General features: G+C 40.7%; 2 protein-coding genes across 2 annotated transcripts; one reads left to right on the forward strand and one right to left on the reverse strand.

Annotated features, from left to right (window-relative positions):
- The first annotated feature begins 1,664 nt into the window (after positions 1–1,664).
- On the forward strand, positions 1,665–7,206 carry si:dkey-106l3.7 (lamin-like protein). The gene is made up of 6 exons (XM_029276616.2): positions 1,665–2,638; positions 4,870–5,028; positions 5,217–5,388; positions 5,527–5,606; positions 5,797–5,879; positions 6,157–7,206. The coding sequence occupies exons 1-6, from the start codon at positions 2,048–2,050 to the stop codon at positions 6,242–6,244; spliced, it is 1,173 nt and encodes a 390-aa protein (XP_029132449.2). The 5' UTR covers positions 1,665–2,047; the 3' UTR covers positions 6,245–7,206.
- A 165-nt stretch (positions 7,207–7,371) lies between these two features.
- On the reverse strand, positions 7,372–16,825 carry rnf208 (ring finger protein 208). Its single transcript, XM_020629846.3, has 2 exons — positions 15,989–16,825; positions 7,372–9,550 (listed from the first exon to the last, which is right to left on the reverse strand). The coding sequence occupies exon 2, from the start codon at positions 8,514–8,516 to the stop codon at positions 7,740–7,742; it is 777 nt and encodes a 258-aa protein (XP_020485502.1). The 5' UTR covers positions 8,517–9,550; positions 15,989–16,825; the 3' UTR covers positions 7,372–7,739.
- Between the last annotated feature and the right edge of the window lie 2,859 nt (positions 16,826–19,684).

Raw genomic sequence — 19,684 nt, forward strand, 5'->3', positions numbered from 1 at the left:
GTCCCTAAAAAATATACACAACATGACCAACACTGAAGCTACAAAATAAACTCCCTAAACTCCACTGCACGCTCAGACAAGCTTCAACACAGAAACAAAAAAAATATCAGTAAGTAACTACATACAAATACTTTGTCACTGGACTGAAGTAAGGATGTCTGTACTTTGGTTTAGGATTCAGTTTGTGAGAAGGTTTTACTTTATCTCTCTGCATTTTCATAAAATATCTTTAATTCTACTCTTAAATGTCAAAACTTTAAGCCATAATCATTTAAGAGGAAAGACTGGGGCGCCAGTGGTCTAGTGGTCAGTTTGCATGTCCTCATGTACAAAGGCCACAGTAACTTAAAGGGAGCAGCCCAGGTTCAATCGGATATGTCTTTCCCCACTCGCTCCCTGATTTCGATCCCATCAGCTCCCGCAAGACAGGGCGTCTCTCAATAAAGTCATTAAAAGCCCAAAGTATATCTATAAGGATGATTGACATTTTCCACTATCTTCAGTAAACCACAGTCCACATAAACACAGTCCAGTACAACAAAAGAATGCACTTTAGTAATGTATATGTGCATAGTTTTGCCTCCTCAGTATAGAAAAAACTAAACTTGCAGTTTCTATACTGTTGGTTTTCTTTCCAGTTATGGAACAACATGGAGAGAAAGAGAAACAGGACAACAACAGACGTCACTGTGTGCAGACTGACTCAAAAAATACTTCTGTTATTTTGTTTTCCAGGACTGTGAGCGAGCGTCTGCATCTTAATCAGATGACCCATTCTGTCAGTGTTCACCTGGGGAATGTAGATCAAATCAGCAGACGGGACATGAGTGCCCATTCTTCACATTCCTCCACTCACAGATGAACGTTGGTTGGTTGAAGTGACAGCGTTTAATGTTTCAGCTTCTCATTACACTTCCTCTTTTCACACGTACACAGACGGTTCTCTTGTGTATCCTCAAAGGAATTTCAACATCATGTTACCCTTATGATATACTCACGCTCAGCTCTTTTATGGCAGCTCTGAGACTTGTTACTTTATCTTTTTTTTGTGATCAGTTTTTTATTTAGAAATGTACAAAGAAATTACATCTTATATTACAACTGTTTTTCCCCTTTACCCCCCCCCCCCCCACCCCCCATAGAGCACATACATGTATAAAAGTGCATATGTGAAAACATCAGGATCAATCAAACATTCAAACCTTCCCCCCACCCCATCCACCCCGTGGTGACCCCACATACATCCCCACCCCGGATCTCTCAAGGAAAACATATTTCATATATAATAAAAACACATTTCAGGTCAAGCACGCTGTCCTTAACTATATTGTAGGCTGCATCCCATGCTTTGAGGGTCTTAAGGCTGGCCCCATGCATTCGGGCCACAGATCATTCAATCTGAACAATTTCAAGAAGAGAGTTGGCCCAATGTCGCCAGGTCAAGGAATGTGGCAGTTGCCGTCTTAATGCCAACATTTAGACAAGTTTAAACCGGAATCATCATGAAGAAGGAGCAAAGTCAGTGAAAGCAGGATCTTCGCTTTAAGCATGTCACTTAGAGTTGAAGTTATTTGCTTCCAGAATGTGACCACATCGGGGCATTCCCAGTACATATGCATAAACGACCCCAGCATGCTGAGTGATGTGATTTTACCTTTCAGCATTCCTTTGTTTATACTCTTCACAGCACATTTGTTTCTGTTAAACACCCTATAACTGAATGTTGTTGGTACTTTTTTACTTCCTATAGATCTATGCTTGACCTTTTTGCGTAAAACATCTCTTACAGGCGTGAGAAAAAAATCCAGCATTTCACCTTACTCTGCAGATGAGTCACACTTTTCCCAGTATATAATGACAGGAAGAAGCGGGTGTCAACACGCAGCTCTGTGCTGTGACAGGACAGATGCTGCTCAGAGGCGTGGTGAAGGAGCAGAGGCGGATCAGAGAGATGTTTTGAATTCTATGCAGTCAGTTTACCTCAGCTAATGACTGTGAGGGACGTCTAAACTGCTGCTCATTTTCCCGTTGAAGCCAAGGTTCAAGGATGAATCTGTACAGGAGTTTTGGGAACCTCATGGAGGCCTGGGTGACTGAAGGAGGACAGGGTTTGGACTCAGAATGGGCCAGAATGAATGAAGACTCTCCCACACCTTCCTCAAACCTGCGCTCAGAATCAGTGGACTCTGGAGTGGAGACAGCCAGCTCTGAGACGTCTTTTCCCGCTACATCTCGCTCCGTTTCTACAGATAACGCAGAAATAGATGCCACATTATCTCAGTCTCCTGTCCTCTCCTCTCCTGTGCTCTCATCTTCCTCCTCTTCCTCCCTTAACCTCCACCCCAGCAGGGATCAGGAAGAGTCCAACGCCTTACACCAAAAATTGGAGCGAACTTTAAGGAGGGCTGACTCTAAATGTCTTAAGGAAGACTCTGAGATCCCTAAAGTGGATGAGGTGCTGAGGCGGCGACCCAAACGGCACACATCTGAGTCAGTGAGAGGTCAAAGGTCAGTGTCAGAGAGTTTCTGCCTGAGGAGGACAGTCAACCCATCAGCTCCCATGAGGCATATTACAGAAATGTGCAGACGGCCGCCATCCATGACTTGTGATGAGCAGCAATCTCGGACAAGATTAGAGGTGAGATCATGTGTCTTTCACAAACCAGACCTTGTTCAAATATTTAGAGATTCGGCAGAAGAGACGCAAACATTTGTGTCTGATTTCTGTTTGTGCGTATTTTGGGACCACTTCCAGGATTGCATGAGATCAGCAGTAACATGTGTGGTCTTGCACAGCTCAGGCTCGTAAACGTGAAAGGAAAGCGTGAAAGAAAGTCCCACCAGTGTGACACGGCCTCTACTTGTAGTTAAAGGGTTGCAACACAACTAGTTCTCCCAATCAAAGTAGGGCAGGCATGTCATTACTCATACTGTATCTCTTTCATACTCGCAACCCGTCAACAGTCCGTCTGGGGTGCAATGGATCGTAAACCAGTCTGCCCAGGTGACTTAAAACCCACAGGTATGACAGGAATGGATGGAGATGTGTGGGGGAAGTGGGGCAGTCTGTTGAACTTTGGATAAAAATAGCATAAACAATTTAAACAAAAAAAATAAGCCTTGATTTAAAATTTGTATTTAAACAACAATAAAAAATAAATAAATAGACATTCAGCCTCACACTTGTCATGAGTTACAAAGCAGGTCATGTTGAGTCAAGCTCAACAACACGATTAATTGTACCAGTTGTATTCAATGGATACAATAGTCTTTAGCTCTATGTGTTATTACTTTAAATAAGTCCAAGGTTGAAAAGGCTTAAAGGAGGGCAACACTGAGAAGCCATATAGAACAAATTACAAATAAATACTAGTTTTATGTTCTTTGTCATTTTCATATAATTTTACTTTTATTATCCTGCTCAAAAACTCTTAAGTCCTTATCTGAATCTCCAAAAATTCCTCTCAAAGTCAAAAATAGAAAGTCTTAGAATAATGAGTTCATCTTAACAAGTTTAGGATATTATGTGAGCAGAAATCTTCAACTGTAATCCATATCATGATATTAGAAATCTCACTCATTATAAGATGGCTCCCAAACAAGAGCCATTCTTAGAATAATATCGAGATAACCCTTTTCTATTATCTGATAGTTCAGCAGGGTAATTAGATGTATATTGGCTCTATATTATTCTTTATAAATGACTTGTTTATAATATATAACTAATGAAGCAATAAGCTTACCTTGAATCACACCCTAATTACTGCTTATTGAAAGTAAGATATGACGTTGTCAGGTTGTTTAATTATGAATCTTACTTTATGGCCTCACATTTGAAAAATGTATTCATGCACACTACCACATTATAATGTACTCTATTACTTACAGATGCACCGATCCATTTTCTTTCAGTTCAGTTCTGATCTGATTCCAATACATACTATATGTACCGATACAGAAACTGATACTGATATTTTTATTATCATAATTAATAGTGTTATTGTTGTTGTTGGTATTATGTGTGAGGCTACACAAAGCATTGCGTTGCATTGTGCTGGCTTCGCATACAAACAGGAAGCAGCAGTGGCTGTCAGGTTTTTCAATCTAAATATTTTAAACTGAAGTGTAAGAATTGTACTTTAGATCATATCTAAGGAGCTGTTCCACCTCGTTTGAACGTCGTCATGGAGACGATTTGTGGGCACTTCTTACAGTTCAGTCTGGATGTCTTCAGAATGAGAATGTTTGAAGCTCCCTCTCTGTTTGAAAGGTCAGACTTGATCCGTGACGTGGATCACCGGATTCCAATATTAGGTCAGATCTGTCCCATCTCTACTATTTCTTAAATTGTGTCATTATGCTTATAATTTGCATGGTAACAACATATTTAAACAATGTTGTATTAATGTATTACTTATCTCATACTTACCTCTTAAAGCTGATGTATTTACACTTTATATATAATATGAATTATATAACTTAGGGTTTGGACTGTTCCACACATAGTATTGATTTAACTGAAATTCTATGAACAGATGACAGATGACAATAAGATATGTTGAGATATTCTTTCCATTATGAAGACTATAGAGTCTATAATTATGCTAGCAGCTCTTTGAGGCTTTTCCATAGGCCTTGGGGTGCTCTAAGTTAAATGTCCAATATTGAAAGAGCCAGGCTATTAAGTACAAACGTATAATGTCATACATGCTTTGTACTGCAGTGTTGTTTTGTGAGTTTCCTGATGGTTTGCAGAGCAGCAGTGAAGGAAAACCCTGACTTTCACGTCGGCTAAACCTGAGAACATTACATCATGTAGCCTACTGCTTCCTACAAAGCAACATTTTTCTCACCTATTGATCTCCGCAGGTTCTTGGTGAAGAAAAAAAGAAAGAACTGAGTCCCGGTCTCCTCTACCTGGAGCAGGTGTGCCAGATGTTGGAGGAAATTGCCAGACAGCAGATGCACAGCCAAGCATTACAGAAGGAGATGGATGCCCTGCGGGAGCATGAAGAGCTAGAGATGGAGGTGAGCCAGGTGAACACATTCCATCTTTGGAAAGCAAAGAAGAATGTCACACTTTCCCCAATTAACCTGGGGTCATTAACAGGACGTTGACGTTGTCAAGCTGGCGGTGACAAGATTGTTTTCTAACAGCCTGAGGGTTCATTTGAATTGAAATACATTGTCTTTCTCATCTCTTGGCTCTCTTTCAGGCCGTCGACTCCTGTCACAGTGACTCTAAAGCAGCTGAGGAGGACTTCCTGTATAGTCAAAATGTTGGAAAGACAAACAGTTTAGATTGCAGATCCCAGCAGAGGAAAGATCCTTACAAGCATTTTCGGCAAAGATCAGCCTCGGACACATCTATCGCACTACTGCGTTTAAGTGAGTCACAGTCCACGTTCCCTTTTCACATTTTAAAAAGTCATGTTTGTAAGCTTAATATATTAATTTATGCTTATGCATTGCCAATTTAATAAAGGATTTGATGAGTGTTGTTGCTATCTATTTGTCTCGGCACAGAAATGTTGAAAACAGACTGCAGGGGGCAGCACCTGAGTACAGATGGCCTGCAGAAGGAAGAGGAAGTCCATAAAAAGCAGGTAAAATACTGTTACTGACAATACAACAAATAATTTTACCTAAATAGAAATAATCTTAATACCAGTTATAGGGATATAAACATAATGCAATGTGTACTAGCTTAAATGCATTTTAATTGGAAGCATTCTGTTATATTTTTCTCATTGTCTTTTATTTTAAACTCACAATTACTCAATTTTGTCTTTTCAGGAGTCTGATGTTGCTCACAAGAACTGGAAGTTAAAATTTGGATCTTTGAGTAGAGAGGAGTCTGCTGTGAGAGATATCAAAGGGTGAGACATTTTTAGCTCAAAGGAAGCAGTAGCATCAAGCTTATGTGAAGCATGATGCTCTGAGGAAATGTATGGCAGCCAGCCACACTGAAGCAGTGGTCCAGAGCTAATGCACAGTTAGATGCAGCAGAGCCTTTTGCTGGGAGTTCTTTTTTTTTTAGTCAGAGCTTCGGTTCCTCTTCTACATTTTGTCCCCATTTTTCACAAAACTTTGCTTACATACTGCTTCCTCCTTGTCTTGCTCCACCTCTGAATGATGAATTTTTTATCTGCACAGCCAACACATGCAGCCATCTGAGAGAAACTCGCCCCGACGACGCCTGAGCCAGATGTTCAGGAGGAGCAGGAAAACTCTGCCTGAATAAACGGACAACCGTTTGTCTGTTTGAACATTTAAGGTTCAGCTCAGAGGAGGAGAAAATGTCATCTGCTTTGAACTGACTGTTTACTCTGCCCATGTGATGTATTAATCTGCCATGTGTATTTATTGTCTGCTGTATACTTGCTATTTTTTTATTTATACTGATTTAAAAAATATATATATAGTTTCGGGGAATTACATTATTCCCGTCAAAGCAGCAAATACTGATGTGCACTCCGCAGTTTATAACAATGAATATCAAGTAAATATAACAAGTCATCTGAAGTTCTTAGTTATGTCTCTGTGTTTTCTGCATTATGGACATAAAATGCTTCATATCCATCAAATACATTAATTAGAAAAATAATATTTAAATAGGAGCCAAATAGAATTTTCTATAAAACGTTTTCTGCTCTCTGTTGAATACTGAAATATATCTGAATAATATAATGCGTATTAACTGGTGTATAAGATAAAATATATATTTTTTCGTTTCATTAGTTATGTAGACACTACAATATCCTAAACCCATCTCCTCAAATCAGAGTCTTCAAATTGTGTGTTGTATTCAATCAGCTAAACTACAATATCATTTCCTACAAATGTAAACAGCTTCTATTGGCTACAGCCATGGTTGTGTCATTTTGCCTCAAAGAGCTCAACAATTATTTGCTATAGAAATGCTTTTAACTTGTATTTTCAGTTGATTGACTCATCATATGATTTATGATTCTGAGTTGTAGTATTAGTGGAAGAGTTGATGGGTTTTTGATGTTTTTTCTGCACTTTCATTTTGTGGACCTGAAAACAGCCTTCATATGAAGCTTCACAGCCATAACTGAACTGACATTTAAATTGCTACTAACATGTTGTAAATGAATACAACAGCTGGCCTTCTTGGCTTTAAGTACTGAATTAGTGTTAATCACCATTTTAAACTGTCTTCATTAAACTCAAAAGAAAACACCTCAGTGTATTATGATACACACATTAATTAAATAAGAAATATTTTTCAATATTCAAAGCAAATTAAATTTGGGTTCTAATTTTAATGTGCCTTATAATGACTAAGAAAAGGACTTCTGCAGCCGAGTCTGTTTAGTAGCTTGACGGATGTCAGACCACACAGAGTTACTTTAATCTTTTATTTAATCTTTATTCACCTAGGTTGGGGGGGATTTACCTCCCCTGGCATTCCCATGTAAAGAGATGTCAATGACAAACACGTCCAACCAAACGAAAGAGGGTGAATAGGATTCCAGTCCATACATAAAATACATTTATTTACTATTTATCGAACAGCCGGCATCCATTAGTCCCACACAGCATCCATCTGTGCTATTAAATATATAGAGATAACATCTGTGGAAGGATTTATTCACTGTATGTGTATGTGTGTGAAGGGTGGGGGGGGGGGAGGTTGCCAGAAAGGGTTGAGCTTATAGATGAAAAGAGTGTTTGGGGCGCATCGAGTCATGCCTGCAGTGTCCACCCCTTGTCTACATGATGCCACAGGAGGACAAGGGGTTGGCGATCTGGCAGGTGCAGGCTGACTGGCAGTATTGGCGCACAGTCTGGTAGCAGCTGCGGTCGGCGTCCCCACCCCACTGCACAGGCCCGTTGGGGTCAGAGGGCAAGCGGCTCAAGATGCTGGTGTTGATGGCCAGAGCAGCCAGGCCATAGTCAGTGAACAGCACCGTCTCACGCCGACACGTAGGGCAGGAGATGAATTTGTACTTAGGACAGGACTCATAGAGGATCTGCAGGCACTCCTCGCACACCGAGTGCAGGCAGGAGAGGATGCGTGGACGCTTGCCTGCGAAGTTGTAGGTGTGACCGCAGGTGGGGCAGTCCAGGGGCTCACAGGGCATGACGGGTCCCGAGGAGGACGAAGAAGAGGTGGACGATGAGGTGGAAGAGGAGCGCAGCACGTACTGGTTGACTATGACGTCTTCCATCTTGTAGTGGAACTGGTGGTAACAGATTTCGTTGGCACTGGTTTTGCGCTGGGCCAGGTAGCTCTGCTCCCTGCGCGTCACGGGGACGGGGGAGGAAACAATCGACCTGGGGGACCCTGTCATCTCCAGAGCCAGGTCACTGCACGCCTGGTTGACGATGATTTCTCCCTCGCCTCCGCCATCCCAAGCCACTCTTGGGGGCGGGGCATAGCGTGGCTGGGTGACGGGCACAGGGCACTCTCTGGGGAACTTCTCCGACTGGATGATCTTGACGGTGTCCATTGGGATGGTCACGGGCTGACGCCGGAGGCAGGACATTCGCACAGTTTTTGGAGGTGAAAGAGAGAAGGGCTGTGGCTCAAATCAGCACTGGACGACCCTGCCTGATTCTGGGCAAAGGGAATAAGTAATGCTCTTTTTTTAAAGTCAGCCATTCGAGGGGACATGAGGACGGATGGTTGCCTCCATGTTTCCCTCAGAGATGCCCCTCTGGTGGGTGTGTCTGTCAGCCTGAGTCTTTATGAGGGGAAGACAGATAGAGGAGCTCAGCCAGAGCACCACAATCTGCAGCTCTTATTCTGTCACTGCTGATATGTAAAGATGATTAAACAGTCAAGCTTACAGTTTCTGACCAGTGTTGACGACTTAAAGGTAGTTTTTTTGTTGTTTGTACTCACATATGCTGATGATCCTGTGCTGTTTCTGAATCTTATTTGCAGAAAAGTATATTAACACACAAGAACAGTAATTTAGCACAAAGAGTTGTTCTCACTCAGTGATAACACCAATAAATAATCTCATATGCACACAGATGCTCACATATCTACATACAGTACAGGTTTTATTTTCTGCATTCACAGAGGGGGGTGGGATATTCAGTTCACGCAGTTCACAAAGGTCCTAGAGTTATTGTCTGAAACGATATCCTGTGGCCTGCCAAGGAAACTCTTGCCTTGTACAACTAGCCCTTGATGCGTTTCTTTCTCAACCGCCTGCTTTATTTCCTGTTTTTGGCCGCGGGTTTGTTACGCAGAAACTCCACTGTGCGAGAAAGAAAGAAAAACATCCAGTCCTCTCTGCTCTTGGTACAGTTGGTCAGTCTGGGTGGCTTGTTAAGAAGGTGGGAGACTGTCTTTTTTTTATAGGGAGGTGCCCTATAAAGCTCCAGGAAGCTGTTTTTAATGACTCCTTCGAGCTCCTGAATTCCTCAAAGGTTGGAGTGAAGGTTTTTAATTTGATTTTCAGTCAGCCCTCCCCACTGAGCAGAAGATGTGATAACAGTCTAAAGGATGCTTCTGTGCTTGTCTCCCTTTTTCAGTGACGCAGGTTCACGATTCCTTTGGTCCATATATCTGTAAGAAACAAACAGAAAACAAGATTTATAAAATACACCAGTAACTGCACATTATTTAAATGATTAATTACAGTATCAACTTCTCACAAACAGTTTTATTGAAACATGACTTTCTTATGTTCTTTTATAAGGAACATGTACTAGGGCCATTTTCATTGTGATTCAGAATCACAGTCAACTATTTGACTGGGCTTTTAAATCCACAAACTACTTTCAAGAGTTTTAATTGTGAGTGTGATTGATTTGAACTTTAAACAGTCTGTAGCTGTATTAAGGTATTATTTAGATTCCTACATAGATGAAGCTGCCAAGTCGGCTCAAACAAAATGTTTTGTCTTATTTCCTTTTGCATATTGGCTTCTGCTCAGGTGTCTACAGATGAGATAATTACCATGTTGCTTCATGCTTTGGGGCACGGCGCTGAGAGCACGCCTCTCATTTGAACACAATTACAGTGCTAAGGAGTCAAAAGATTATGTGGTTATGAGAACTATAAAAGAGTAAGTATTAACTAAAAGCCTAGCACACCTTAGAGACTTTAAGTCTGAATGCAAACTGAATGTGCTATTCAAGGCAAGACTAACAACACACAACACCACCTGTATTCACTTTGTTTAGTTATTCTATTGCAGCAAATAAGGTCAAATGCGAAATGCCAGAATCGTTTTTGTTCTTATGGCTTATAATGTTATACTTTTGCAAAAGTATCCTGCTTTTAACGAGCTCTAAAATGGTAATTTTCTGATATTGTGATTGTTCTACAAATACAAAGGAAAGTTTGATTTTGAACCCAGTCCCATCATCAGATCATCAAGTCGTAAAATGTGCTTTGAGATGTATTTGATGATGTTGTGAGAGATGTGTCACCGCACGGTAAGTGGTGGCGTTCTTTGGAGGGAATTATACTAAGAGGTTCTCTAGTACTCTGCCTCCATCCAGTATATGAAGGACAACCAATAGACACCCATCAGTACAGCAAATTACAACAACACTAGGAGAATTCTGTAATGACACAAACACATGAAACATATAGGAAAATGTACACTTCAAATAGGGATGTTAGAGGTACTTTAGAAGCTTACGAGTCTGAGAAACCCGCGTTTGACAAGTCACCAAAATGTAGTTTTCAAATGTGTCCTATTTCCCACATTTACACCCCAGTATCTGATTTTATGTGAGTCTGTTGAATATAATTTGACCAAATGTTTGTCTTTATGTGTGAGTGTTTTGAGAATCTGACACAAAATGATTCATGAAGACTTTTGCAAAGCTTTAAATCGGTATAATGTGTTGTTATGTAAGTTATAGGAGGTAGACAGTGCTGTATACATTTGTCAACGCGAGCCTCACTGTCTGCTTCAAGCAGGTGATTGTGACATATGTTGCACTGCTGCTCTTGTCATGTTTCCTGCTTCCTGTAAGCCTTCTGTCAACTTGTCAGTTGCGTCAGTTAGACTCTTACTTGCGTAGGATGTGGTTTCATTCTGCTTGTAGGGGTTAGTGTCATACTGTGTGTGTGGGTTTATAAAAAAAAAGAAAGATAAGTGTAAAGCTGAAAAACATCAAGTTCAACCAGAACAATGGCTGCCAAACAGCAGAGGATGGATGATGACACATCTTTCATTCTCTTCACAGTTGTCAATAGTCATGATTCACGGATGAAGAAAAAAAAACTGTGCAGAGGAGTTGACCTACATGGTGATGACGAGAGAGAGAGAGAGAGAGAGAAAGAAAGAGAGGAGAGGAAGAGCAACGCTGGCCCTGGTTTCTATTTATGGTTTGTTTATCTATGCACGTCTCAGTGGTTTCCTGCCCCCAACCTCTGCTGAAGATTCACACCGAGTGACAGAGATGTACCTAAAAGGCGGAAGTGCTTGAGACCATCATGATCACGTGATGCAGCGAGCCATATTAGGCAAGCAGGCAGACGCTTGTTTCTCTTCCTTTATCCCTTCTGATGAATATGTTGACTCTCAAACACGCAGAGCTGATTGCTGGAATCATTCAACATCATCAAACGTGTTCCTCCAGCACTGCAGTGCTGCAATCCTCCTCCCCCCCCAAAAATAGCCTCTTTCTCATCCTCTTGCAAACACAGTATGCAGCCACACACCTTTGATACAGCTGGGCGTTTGCAACAAAAATACAATGCTATTTTTTAACCATGTGGCCTTGATAGTGACATAATAATGGGGCAGTGTGTGATGACTAAATAAGATATATGTAATACAGCCTTTATGATCAGTGAAAAAAAAACCTTTATCCTATGTGTCAAATGTATGAATTGTATTGATATTTAAAAATTCCAAAGTTGTGTTATTGTTTTAATTGTCTATTCTATTTGATACAACACTTAGAAATTTAGATCAAAACATTAGGGAACTAATTTACAACTTAGAAACGATTATTTTTGACTTCATGAAAAATATACAGTAAACATTTTTTAAATATTGATACAGTGTAGGGAAAGTCTGTGATCACATCTAACCTGTAGGGTTGGGTGTCAGCGATAGTAGGATTAGAGTACTCACTTTGATTTATTTTGCCCCTCACAAAAAGGGTAGCATACACAGAAATAATATAAATAATGGTCCCTAGTAACTATTGTTTTAGAGTGGTGAAGAAAAGCTGATTTCAGGTACATTTCCATATGACTGTAGGAAACAATAACAGTGCACTGCTATAGCCAAGAGTGTTAAATTATTCAAAGCAAGCCAAATGTCAGCGATCAATGTTTTCCAATCCCATAATTAAGGCTGTATGTTTTGTTTAGAATGAAGAGCTTTTAAACTGGCATATAAAGCAGTAGGAAGCTCTTTAGTGGACACAAGTAGTCAGGATTACTGATTTCTGCTGATATTACCCCAGGTTGTTTGAATGGTAAGCATACACTGTAATGAGTCAGACCAAAGTACATTGAGACAAATTGTATTAAATATACTCAGGGTTCCTTTTTTCATACAAGTCTTGGAGAAGGAACTAGGTATTGACTAATGCTCGACTCTAGGTATTGGAGGTAGAGGTATCAGGAATCAACAGAAGTATCTGACATGAAATAATAGTTGTACTCTTGTTTACTAATTATTTACTTACAATATTACCTATTGACATGTTTGCATGATACGTTTACCACTTTTTAGACTGAGTGTTTCGGACAACGTTTACTTTAACTTTTGAGATGTCTGGCTAATTAGGTTAAATAAAAACTTAATCCAGATAATCATTTTGTATGAAAATACATCAAACTAAGATATAATGAGTTTCCCAGCTGTATATAAAGAAGCAGCAGTGTGGCTTTTAGCTTGATTTTGAGTTCAAACAACACCATTTTAGGGTTTAAATTGTAGTTAGACTGTTAAAACTACTGGAACTAGTTAATTACAGATATATATGTATTGATGTATAATGGCAACAATAAAATATAAAAAATGACAGTACACAAATAGTATCGCCATTTCATCTCCTGCAGAGTTCAAACTAATTTAAGGGAAAAACAACATCATGTATGACTATCAGCTTAAACTTTATCACATTCATGTTGTCCTAAATGACGTATTATCAGCTGTGCTATTGTTCAAAACTCAAATAACCAGCTCCACTTCTCAAGGATAAACGTATACATAGAAGTTAGTGGTTTAAAACAGCTTGAGATAGAAATGTCTTCCTTGTCGAGACAGGGGTCAAGATGATAAAGTTGTGGAGACTTTTAGACTGAGCAAGACGAAGCAGCTAAAAATATCCTCTAATTTGGTGACAGGACTACGAATAGAGCTGATAAGTGATGCAGGCTGCCTGCTAAAGGGCCAGCTTTGGCGCAGCCTCCTCCTAACTGATGGAGCCCTCCCCAGTTATGTAAGGAGCTCATCTCCGACCCAACCACCATATTAACACAGTGCTGCAGCTCTCGCACAGTCCTGACATTGTGTGTGCGGGTGTTTTTGCATGTGTGTGTGTGTGTGTGTGTGTGTGTGTGTGTGTGTGTGTGTGTGTGTGTGTGTGTGTGTGTGTGTGTATTCATAGCTCTGGAGCTTCTCCCTCCAGAGGAATTATAGCATTAATGAAATCATGACAAGTATTTGACCTCGTCATCACGAGCAAGAGGAGGAAGAGGAGAGCTGACCACAGAGATGTCAGAGGAGCATGTCTCAGCAGCAAATTCCTTTTACCATTAAACACACACAGAAACAGTTTAAAGTTAGACCCACACATCTAGAACATTCTCACCCTCCAACGACTCCCCATCACGTACCCGGCACCACCCTTTACATTCCAGCGCACACACAAACAAACAGATAACAAACAGATATGAGCTTAAAAGGAATATTTTTTTTTAAATGTGTACGCTATCTGTCATGCTAGATTTATCTCTGTCTGATTAATCTGTCAAACACACACACACACACACACACACACACACACACACACACACACACACACACACACACACACACACCTGAAGAGAGCGAAAACATTCCTATCCTCTCACACTCCCATCATGTTCCTTCACCGTATTTACTCACAAACACATTTCAGGTCTTCAGGACCACGCTGGATTGATTCCACCTGTGCAGATCGAAGGGCAGGAAGGGCACCATGTTCTGAATGAGTCATAGAAAACCTGCATCAGTCGATCTCCCTGCCTGCCTCTCTCTCTCTTCTTTCTCTCAATGGAAACTTGTATCCCTCTGTCTCGCTCTCTCTCCATCTTTCTATCTCTGTGAGAATTCTGCTGGCCTGCACAGAACAGAGGGTCCGGTCTTTGTGCCCCTATTCCACATACCGCTAGTATGTCAGGTATGCCAGCTATGTTGAGATGTGTATCCACATTCATGCCTCGGCTGGTGAAAAGCATCCCCTCCTCTCTCCTCAGACCTGTGCGGGATATTATGCTGTGTTTTTGATTGCATAACACGTTATGACCTTTGCGTGATCTGAGGACAAATCCCCAGATTTACTGTATGTTGTTGTCTGCAGCTTCTCTCAAGAGAGTGGTTTTAGAGAAATAATGTGAATTAGGATTAGCATCTGCTCCATATAGAACAACATGACATTATGTGTGCTGATGAAAGATGCAGCTCTATGTCATGCTCTTTTAAATGTGTTTGTTACAGTGTTGATGTATAAGGCTTTTAATACTTATACGTTTATTCTTCTATCTTTGTCAATGGGCATTAGTTTACGTTCATTTTTCTTCATGTTACACATCTTGTCGACTAGGCTCATAGATATAAACACATAGATGTTTTGCAGAGTTCTGATTTGTATATGATGTTTGGCTTATGTTGCTACCTTTACAGTCAATCCATCAAGCTGTGAGTCAATACAGCAATTCTCATGTTTTTTTGTTTTTTTTTGCATGGGCAGGAAATGCTTAGTATGGAGGTGTTGTTTTTAATAATTCAGCGTGCTGTCATTTATGACACACATCGGCCATTTTGCCTCGCAATTCATTACAGCCAAGTGCTCTTTGTTCTCGTCTGTGTATCTCTCACAGCAACATGGCAGAGGTGCTCGCGTGCAGCAGCAAAATAAAAGCAATAACCATCATCGCTCTGTCTGACACAGACCCCAGTGAAGATTTATGAGGGAACGGTTCAGCAAATGTCCAGTTCTTCAATAAAAACATTGGTTGGATTGATGACGGAGATTTTATTTCATTCTCTGAAGAAGGTTGTTTGTTGTTCGGGTATGTTTTTTTAATGAGGATGGCATGGTTAATGTTGTTTGAGCTGAGATTTGAGAGGTGACATCGTCTGCGGGATAGAGGGCGACGATGGCCAAAATATTTGGACCGTGCGAGATGGAGCAGCTTTCGCATGAGGGAGGGGTGAGGAGCAGTTATGCAATCGCAGCATGGTGTACCCAGCACTCTCACTGCAGCGCCAATGTATGGCCAATATGGAGATGGCCTAATGCTGCTGACAGCTACAGAACAGGCAGTTCCTGCCGTGTCCCTATCACCCTCAGCCCCCCTCCTCCTGTCCCCCACTGTCTGTCTGTGCAGAGGTCTGTGAAATGTCATAACCGCTGGAGACATGACACCCTGAAGATACCATCTCCACCCAAACTCACACATCATCACGGTCTATTCACGGATTCTAACCATTGTTTTTGGGCACTTACAGACAAGCAAGCGTGCATGTGTTTCACATTCATGCAAATATGTGTGTCTCCATTCATGCGTCCATGTATGTGTGTGTTTGCAAAATGGACGGCTATGATGCAACAGCCGTGTAAATCCCAGCTTAACGTAACAAATGCTAAAGACCTCCTCTGTCTTTTTGTTTTCCTTGCACAAAGAGAGCAATAAAGGGAAAAATGAACAAAGGTGCCACACCTCACATATGTGAAACATTAGGTATGAAAAATGATGGTTGACACAAAAAATATTGGATCATCTCGATGAAACGGATGTAAAGCCTTGTCTCACCCTCACCTGTCTGCCTACGCACTTGTCTTGTTCCAGTCCTTTCTCTCCTCCTCGCTCCTGTTCCAGTTGTTGCTGTTGATGTCGGTGATGGTGCTCTCTGAAGATTCATCGAGCTGCTCAGTCTCTTTGTTCCTTGGATGTCTCACTACAGGCAGGAGGATGCTCTCTCCTATCCATTTGATTCTAGCAGGACGAACGGCACCCAGCAGGGACAGGAGGGAAACATGGAGGAGATGTAAGATGGAGAATGCCGTTGCAAGGTGGATGCGTCATGTCTCAGGCTGCTTCGGTCGAGCTCTGCATCCCTCGTTCCTCTTCTCTCTCCCTCCTCTGTGGTACCTCTGTCCTTTACTCTTCCACCCTTGCTCCTTCTCCTATGAGCTGAGGATGAGCGTCGCCCTCTAGTCTTTCTCTCTCCATCACTCCAATTGTTCAGCTTATCTAATGCAGCGGTCTGAGCTTATGTGCTGTGTGTCTTTGCGTATATGTCCCCTTCTGTTTCTTCCTTTTCTCTTGTCTGGTCTCCAGGTAAAGCCTCTCGTTTCCTTCTTCCTCTTTCCTCTGATGTTATCTCTCCTCTTGTCTCAGCTGCTGATCATCACACCTCTTTCTCCTTCTCCGTCTGTTCCAGTCAGTGCGCCTCACAGTTACACATGCGCAGTGTTTTCACACATACATGCACACTCACACTCTCTCTCCCTCTCTGTCTCTTTGCCTCTGGCTCCCTCCTTATGCATGTAGCTTGTTTTGTCTGCCCAACCCCTCCTCTCTCTCTCTCTCTCTCTCACTCTCTTTTTTTCTACTTATACACACTCTCTCTCTTTGTCTCTCTCTCGCTGCTCTCTCTCGCTGCAGCACACACTGCAGTGCCTCTGCAGGCAGGATCACGTTTTCTAGTTGCCAGAGAAAATATTTCAGCCAATGAGAAACGTTGAAAATGTTCGCCTCCCCACCCCCCTTCCATCTTCTTAACACACATATGCACACACACACACACACACACACACACACACACACACACACACACACACACACACACACACACACACACACACACACACACACACACACACACACACACACACACACACTAAAACATGCACATTTATATTCAAACATCAGCACACAGCCGTCTGGGATATGAAGGCTTTGCACAGAGCGCCATGAATCACATTTTAAATGAAATATTAATACATACACACACGCACTCTCACACACACACACACACACACACACACACACTCAAACATATGGTTAAGTACACCTACCGGGCTCACAGGAAGTACAGGAAGCTGGCACTCATAGATCTAATCCAGGCAGTGCAGCAAATCTAAGGAGGCAAAACAAAAGCATAACATCACTCACAAATGATCTCCTTATCAGGGTTGAAGGTTGAGAAACATGTTTCTCAATAATGTCTGCAGAAATTAAATTCCTACTAACACATCCTCAGTAACTACATAACATTAGGTGTCATTTGTATTGATTCCTCCTTCAGACATTAAATTATTTTACAATAATAGACCTGGATGCCTAATTTGACACGACTGAGTTTCTATATATTCACTCATAAACCTGAATCCTGTCAAAGACCTGTTCATGCAGGGATGTTGCATAATGATGAGGATTTTAATAAGGTCTGTATCTGCTTGTACCCTTTGCGCTGAACGATTAATGATAGGATCAAAGAGGAAAAGAGCATGATGTGATTTTGCTATCAATGTAAGGGGGCTTTTTTACATAATAGGGATGTCGAATGCATAATGAAATGAGCAGCAATAGAGCAAAAAGTCACACTCTGTAAATCTGAACAGCTTGTGTTTGTAGGGCTTTTAGCATGTCACTGCCTCTGTATGATCTGAGCTTTCTTTTCAATGGAACTTCTCAGAAGTCAGATGCCTGAGAAATATTCAAAGTATGTGCTCAACATAGCATGATGCAATTAGCTCCTCAAGCTCAGGCTATATGGTTATTCCCATACTTGACTTTACTTTACTACTTTAATACTCGCTATACCTTGTAACTTTTTAAGGCAACTGGATATGCATTGCATGATTAAAATCATGTTGTGAAAGCCAATGATGACACATATTTGTCAACTACATCTAATATTCATTACCACTGTTTGTTAGGCATTAGTAAAAGTGTTATAGGTTGCTGTATCAAGTGGCCTATGGGGGTTAGGTAAAACACTTTACTTTAAATTACGTTATAATATTAAGCAGTTCTACCAACAATAAATAAATGGATAATGCAGTAATATGCATTTATAAGAGCATATACGTATTAATGCATGCTTATAACACATAGCCTACATCTATAAGGCTGCTGCATAAACAAATAAGTGTGCTAAAATCAGTTATCGAGAAATTAGGTCATATAATTATTAGGCTATTAGGCCTACATGGCTGCTGGCTAATGTAGGCTACATGAACACTCTTGTCTATAGCTGCATCTTGGTCGTAATTGTAGTTTTAAAAGCTCTTACTAAATGCTTGTATTCTGCGAGTTAATGCTGAATACATAAAGTAAAGTAGGCTACCGGTTAAGCTAATGAATTCATCATTTTATTCAGTTGCATGCCTTGAGTTACTTGGTTTAGTTCCGAGTTAGGCACTACAGTATATGGCAGCCAAGGCTAAATGCTAGCTGTTAAACTAGCAGTGGATGTTTAGTGGCTAAATATCTTAAACTGTAAAGCTAACTGTGGCTCATTTTACACCTCATTGTCCTGTTTTCTATTTTGTCTTCATGAAATAAAGCGTCTTTGGGGTTGCTAAGATGTCTCTCTGATAGATGTGCTTAGTAACAAGTGTGCCAAGAAAAGTAACTTCCTGGGCTACTTTGCTATTGACTAATCAACAAATATAACTAGTTGTTTTTCAAATGAGGAATATTGATATAATATCATATACATATAATATATACATATCATATTCATATTCATATAATATCATATTCATTACATGTTCTTTTTTTTCTATGAAGTTCTCAGCAACATGTTGAAGGGTTTCAATCCAATGGAGATAACCAATTACACGTAACCTTAGTGAAATAGAAAAATCTGATTTAATCATATCAACCTTATTATATTGCATAACGTTTTACTTTTATAGCTGTAGGGCCACTGTAGATTAAATGGCCCATATGAGTAATGAGAATAAAGGAGCGAAACTTGTTTTAAGCCTGAAAAACCATTTAAACTGTTGATGAACTTTCTGCAAATGCCAGTGACAGTCAGTGGACCAAAAACATATGAGTGTGTAGGAGTTTTACAGCCGTGAACTTGTTGTGCCATAAACTTAGGTTTATGGTGGTGTAAGTCAAGGTCTATGGAGTTGTTTTCTCCTTCAAGAATTTTCTCACTGGCATTATAAGAGGTAAAGTGCAGTTCAGAGGGATTTCGAAACACCTATCTGTCTCTGCTGAGGGCTATGAAACCTGTCACATTCAAGAGAGGGCCTTAGCCTGCCCTCAGGCATATCTCTATCAACAAGGGCTGATTTCTTTTTCACCTGTTTTGTCAATTAGTTGTCTTTAAATAATGCAGACAACATTTTCTTGGTAGAAAAAGAGTTTGCGGGCCTAAACCATGGCATGAACCAGTAATACCATATAGCTACATTTTATGTAATGTACATCTTATGAAGTGTTTATGTATGTTTATTTATGGCAGTTACATAACTTTCTAATAAACCCGCT

The sequence above is a fragment of the Labrus bergylta genome, chromosome 17, assembly GCF_963930695.1.
Source record: "Labrus bergylta chromosome 17, fLabBer1.1, whole genome shotgun sequence".
NCBI lineage: Eukaryota > Metazoa > Chordata > Actinopteri > Labriformes > Labridae > Labrus > Labrus bergylta.